The sequence below is a fragment of the Setaria italica genome, chromosome II, assembly GCF_000263155.2.
Source record: "Setaria italica strain Yugu1 chromosome II, Setaria_italica_v2.0, whole genome shotgun sequence".
NCBI lineage: Eukaryota > Viridiplantae > Streptophyta > Magnoliopsida > Poales > Poaceae > Setaria > Setaria italica.
Genome location: NC_028451.1, coordinates 35,171,690 through 35,176,671, shown reverse-complemented (window position 1 = coordinate 35,176,671; position 4,982 = coordinate 35,171,690). Strand labels below are relative to the sequence as shown.

General features: G+C 50.8%; 2 protein-coding genes across 4 annotated transcripts; both read left to right on the top strand.

The window, feature by feature from the left end:
* The first annotated feature begins 260 nt into the window (after positions 1-260).
* On the top strand, positions 261-2,252 carry LOC101782893 (plant UBX domain-containing protein 10). The gene is made up of 4 exons (XM_004957094.4): positions 261-1,113; positions 1,207-1,422; positions 1,512-1,700; positions 1,857-2,252. The coding sequence occupies exons 1-4, from the start codon at positions 541-543 to the stop codon at positions 2,085-2,087; spliced, it is 1,209 nt and encodes a 402-aa protein (XP_004957151.1). The 5' UTR covers positions 261-540; the 3' UTR covers positions 2,088-2,252.
* A 161-nt stretch (positions 2,253-2,413) lies between these two features.
* LOC101781670 lies at positions 2,414-4,652 on the top strand. Of its 3 annotated transcripts, none has more exons than XM_022824503.1 (5): positions 2,414-2,744; positions 2,841-2,877; positions 2,991-3,112; positions 3,237-3,300; positions 4,288-4,652. In XM_022824503.1, the coding sequence occupies exons 1-4, from the start codon at positions 2,502-2,504 to the stop codon at positions 3,297-3,299; spliced, it is 465 nt and encodes a 154-aa protein (XP_022680238.1). In that variant the 5' UTR covers positions 2,414-2,501; the 3' UTR covers position 3,300; positions 4,288-4,652. The 3 variants fall into 3 exon arrangements, with proteins under 3 accessions (XP_022680238.1, XP_004957149.1, XP_004957148.1); XM_004957092.4 differs by having other exon boundaries at positions 2,415-2,744; positions 4,388-4,411; XM_004957091.4 differs by lacking the exon at positions 4,288-4,652 and adding an exon at positions 3,715-4,036 and having other exon boundaries at positions 2,416-2,744.
* Positions 4,653-4,982: the final 330 nt, after the last annotated feature.

Below are 4,982 nucleotides of genomic sequence, written 5' to 3'. Positions count from 1 at the left end.
AAATTTTTAGTCACTTTTAATCAATGTGTTTGACTCTTTAGTAACATTTTAGGAGCTAAAAATTTTAGGAGGTGGAACTAAACATGCCGTTATGGCTTGTTATGTTGAGTCAAAAGTTCTCACCACTAAATAAATATTTTTCTTAAAAGGAGGGGAAAAACCAAAGGCAGAAGCTCGCCTTCAGTAGGCATCGTAGCTAGCTTCAGGTACACTCAACAGCTTCCTCACCACCACCGGTGTTCGAAAGCAGCAACTCCTACGCGTCTGGCAAGAACCAGATGTTCTTTTGCATCAGAGAACAAGACATAAAGCTCCCAAAGCATCCCGATTTCCCCTCCCTGCCGCTTTAAGAAAAGCAAAGCATAATCCATTCCTTAATAACCCGGTGTCGTGGCCGCCGCCCACTCGATCGAACCAGCTGCAGCGTTGCAGGACGAACAAAATGCACATCAAGCGGATGCTTCCCCAGCACGAGCACACCACCTGACTGATCACAACCCTCGCGGAGGCCGGCAGCGCACATCGCTGGAGAGTCCAGCCATGTCGTCGGGTCCGGCGAGGGGGGCCAGCAGTAGCAGCGCGGGCGAGAGCCTCCGGAACTCCTGCAACGACTTCGCCCGCACCCTGGCGCGGCTGCCGGCCAGCATCATGGAGGGCTTGTCGAGGTCGATCCCTCGCCGCCGGAGCCACCACTACCCGGCCGCTCCCCACCGTCTCCAGCCACCGCCGCAGGCGCCGCCTCCGCTTCTTCCTCCGCCGTTCGTCCCCGAGGAGCTCGTCTTCTTCAGCATGCTCGAGCAGCAGTACGGCGCCCACCACCCGTTCTTCTACGGGTGCCGCTTCGCCGACACCCTGAGGGCCGCGCGGAGGGAGGGCAAGCTCGTCTTCGTCTACCTCCACGACCCGGCCCACCCCTACACCGAGCCCTTCTGCCGGAGAACGCTCTGCAGCGACGTCGTGGTGGAGTTCCTCGACGCCAACTTCGTGTCCTGGGGAGCCGTCGCCGGCATGGGGGAGGGGCCGGGCATGGTGGCGTCGCTGCAGCCCGGCAGCTTCCCCTTCTGCGCCGTCGTCGCCCCCGTCTCCGACGAAAGCATCGCAGTCCTACAACAGGTATGGATCTCGACATCTGTGGACTGAACCTGTTCTGTGTTTGCAATTGCACTAACAGCTGACAGTGACGGCACCTTATGATCTCTCGTGCAGGTGGAGGGGCCAGTGTCGCCGACAGAGCTTGTGGAAATCTTGCAGCGCACCATTGACGAGCAGGGTGCGGCTTTCAGAGCCTCCTCCAGGCCTGACGAGCAGGCTGCAGCCGTCAGATCAGACAGAACGGCCGAGGAAGAAGAGAGGAGGAGATCCGCCCAACGACTACGACAAGAGCAGGACGCAGCTTACCTCGAGTCGCTTCGCAGGGACCAGGTAGGCGGTCAGCCATGCCAGGCCGAGGTCGATCATAGTGCTCTGAACATTCCCCGGATGAGCTTCTGAACTCTGTTGGTTGGTTGCAGGAGAAAGAAAGATCCCGCAAGAGTCTGCAAGAGGGAGCTGCCAAGCCGAGGGCAGGCAGCCAGCTTCGCCCAAAACATCCTGGCCATGGCCAGGCAGCACGACAACCTACCAAGACGACTCAGAGTCAGATCAGAGCATCCCCTCAGAAGGAACCTGCAGCTTCACAAAGAACTGAACCGAATACCAAGGTATATATGGTAACTGGGATCTTTCACAGACAGTTCTGCATCTGTTTTTTTTTTAAGAGAACGTGCCAGTTCTGCTTTTGTTTTGAGCTGCATTTTTATGCATACAGATCCTCTGGCATGTGCTGTCTGATATGAACTGTGGGCATTTTTATGCAGATCATGATAAGGTTTCCCAACGGTGAGAGAAGGCAGCAGAGCTTCCGTCACACGGACACCATCAGGGATGTCTACAGGTATGTGGACTCCTTGGGCATACCAGGCATCGGAAGCTACCAGCTCGTGAGGAGCTATCCAAGGAAGACGTACGGTCATCAGCAGCTGGGGATGACCATTGGAGACGCAGGTTTCTATCCGAGTGTGGCATTGTACATTGAGCAGCTTCAGTAATCATGCTTCTAATCGTCAAACTGGCATAAATTTCAAGCAAATTATGCGCTGCAAGATCTGAAGATACACATGCAAAAATTTAGATAATTATCTCTGTATACATATTTATTCAGTGAAAAGCAGGTAAAAGATGTCCCATATCCATATGTATGTTTGATTCTACAAGTACTTCCTCTGAAGAAAAGTCAGATATTTGCGACTTGGTTGGGCCAACGTTAGTCCAGCCCACATGCCTCCTTAAAAGTACGGCCCGTTAACAACCAGTCCACCCCAATCTGGGCCAGCCCAATTTCGTAGCGTCAGCAAAAGAAAGGAATTGTGGCCAGTATCCCTTCTTTCCAACTCCGAGACAAAAAGAAGATAAGGAGGCCCACCCGGCAGTGATTGTAGTCTGCACCCGCAATCCCAACGGCCATGGCGTTCGCCGGCGTCCTCCGCGCCGGCGTCCTCGCGGTGCCCCCTCCGCTACCCGCCTCCTCGCCGCCGCCATTCTTCGCCACTTCGGCCTATGCCCGTGTACCTCGCCCCACGGCGGCAGCACGGGCCGTACGATACCGGCGACGGGGCCGGCCGAGCCGCGCTGCCGCGGCGATCACCGCGTCGCTCGACCTCACCGAGGACAACGTCCGGCTAGCCCTAGAAGAAGCCAAATCCGAGGCAAGGAATCTGAACTTATTTCCCTTCTCCCCAACCCCCAATCGACATGCCGTTGCAGCCTCGAGCTAATGCCGCCGCTGGTCTTGTGCACCACAGCTGGGGCAGCTGTTCGACACGTCGGTGGGCATCACAGGTGAAGGCTACCCGGGCCGGGTGCTTAACCTACGTCGCAGTGCCAATTGTATCAAGATCTGATTTGTGAGTGTGACTTCTCCTTTCCGTGGATGGTTCATTGGGTTGTAACAGGGCAAGTTGATCTCGCGGAGTTGGACGGGCCGTTCGTGAAGCTCCGGCTCAAGGGCAAGTTCTGGCACACCCGCGCCACCGTGGTCGCGAGGATCGGCAACTACCTCAAGAACCGCATCCCGGTGAGGATTTCTCAATTCTGGGTTACTCTTATTCTTTCTTCAGTCAGTGAGGGCCGGTGCAGCAGATGGGGAGGGTGTTAATTAAAGTGTAGCTGGTAATCGATGAGGCCTTTTGTTATGTCAGGAAATCTTGGAGGTGGAGATAGAGGATGAGAAGCAATTGGATGACAGCCCCGCTGCTTTCTGAGGTATCAAATGGTCACAATTCACAATTTATCACTATGTGCCAATTGAGGTCCTAGAGAAAGGAACACACTTTCAGTCTTCAGAATTAGTCCTGAAAAAATGTGAGTGCTATACCTAGTATGGCACTTACACTGTTCAGGAAAAGCGTATCTTAACCATTTTCATTCTTCTGTGACGCTATCAAAACTACGAAACGTGAATACATGAACTCTGCCTTGATTATCATCACTGTGGCACACGTGACGAAAACACTCACCATCTTCAGTGCGAAAACCTGAATTTTGAAAGTGAATTTGAAGGACCAAATGTACTAGACCTGACTGTTTATATTCTTTCGTTAATAGTCACTGTTTCAGCTTCAGGGATTTGCAGTTACCTATACGGTTTGGTTTATACCAGCTACACATTGGTTGCAGATATTCATTATTTGGATGTGCTTATTATAGCATTACGAAGAATATGCATGGTATTGTTGAGGGGACCTACTTTTGGAGAAGTGTAGTGGTTTTCCTTTCTAGGATCATCATCTTGTGTTTGAAAAATGTCTAACAATGATGCACTCCTGCCCCTGATTATATATTTTAGTCATCACTGTCCTGCAAATGATGTGTTTAAGTTGCTGCGATCATCATGTATTTTTGGAAATACCATTTTCATCGGTACGGTCCTGTGTTGATCTTGTCCAGTGATGTGGGCAGACAATTGGCAGGACGAGAATATACCCACAAATATAGTCTACTCGCGGCATTATCTGCCATTTGGTCGGTCAAGCATCACGCTGATTCTGTTTTCATTCCTAATGACATCAATATGCGACATTTCGCTCTTCCTCCCACCTTTTCAGGCTTTCAGCACCTACATGTTTATGTTCATGATCCTACTGAAAATAAATGGCATCACATGTTGACCTCCACAAACCCTGTGTGTTGAGTATTTATGTATATGGATCCTTTTCTAACCTACTATGCACACTCTTGTGAACACAACAGCAAATGTTTTCCCATTGTCTTGAGCACAAAAAAGCCCTGCATTGGGAATCTCGGTTGCCACTTCGCCTCTCACGGTTCAGCATTCTTGTCATATATCCAGGCATCAGGATTCAGGCGAGGGGGGCTACTTGAAGAGTGAATAATTACAACTCCTAGATACTTTCTATCTGAGCTATCCTCTACTTAAGGCACAGTTCGTTCTGGCACGTTTAGTTCCTGGTTTGCATAGAGACCAATGGGACAGCAGCTTTGGGCCTTGTTTAGTTGGGGAATTTGGGAGGTGCCAAATTACTGTTACAGCACTGTAGCACACTGTAGCGTTTCGTTTGTATTTGTGAATTATTGTCCAAATATTGACTAATTAGGCTCAAAAGATTCGTCTCGCAAAGTACAACAAAACTGTGCAATTAGTTTTTAATTTCATCTACATTTAGTACTCCATGCATGTACCGCAAGTTTGATGTGATGGGGAATCTTCTTTTTGCATAGTGTCAAAGTTGGGAGTTGGGAGTAACTAAACATGGCCTTGGTTTTGGTTCGGAGAAGTTGGAATCTGCTGTTATCAAGTACAAGCGGCAGAATGATGTGCCCCCAGACCAGAGTGATGAACCTTTACTTTGTAGCAATGGTGCTGCAGGATGCCGAGCAGCCGAGTGGCGCATTTCGGCGCCGAAGTGACACGTCCGGTCAGTGAC

Bases quoted from the DNA above. Each gene is read 5' to 3' on its own strand.
- LOC101781670 (XM_022824503.1), top strand. From the start codon at position 2,502: ATGGCGTTCGCCGGCGTCCTCCGCGCCGGCGTCCTCGCGGTGCCCCCT. The intron at 2,745-2,840 runs GCAAGGAATCTG...TGTGCACCACAG, and splicing joins TAGAAGAAGCCAAATCCGAG to CTGGGGCAGCTGTTCGACAC. The intron at 3,113-3,236 runs GTGAGGATTTCT...TTGTTATGTCAG, and splicing joins ACCTCAAGAACCGCATCCCG to GAAATCTTGGAGGTGGAGAT.
- LOC101782893 (XM_004957094.4), top strand. From the start codon at position 541: ATGTCGTCGGGTCCGGCGAGGGGGGCCAGCAGTAGCAGCGCGGGCGAG. The intron at 1,114-1,206 runs GTATGGATCTCG...TCTCTCGTGCAG, and splicing joins GCATCGCAGTCCTACAACAG to GTGGAGGGGCCAGTGTCGCC. The intron at 1,423-1,511 runs GTAGGCGGTCAG...GGTTGGTTGCAG, and splicing joins AGTCGCTTCGCAGGGACCAG to GAGAAAGAAAGATCCCGCAA.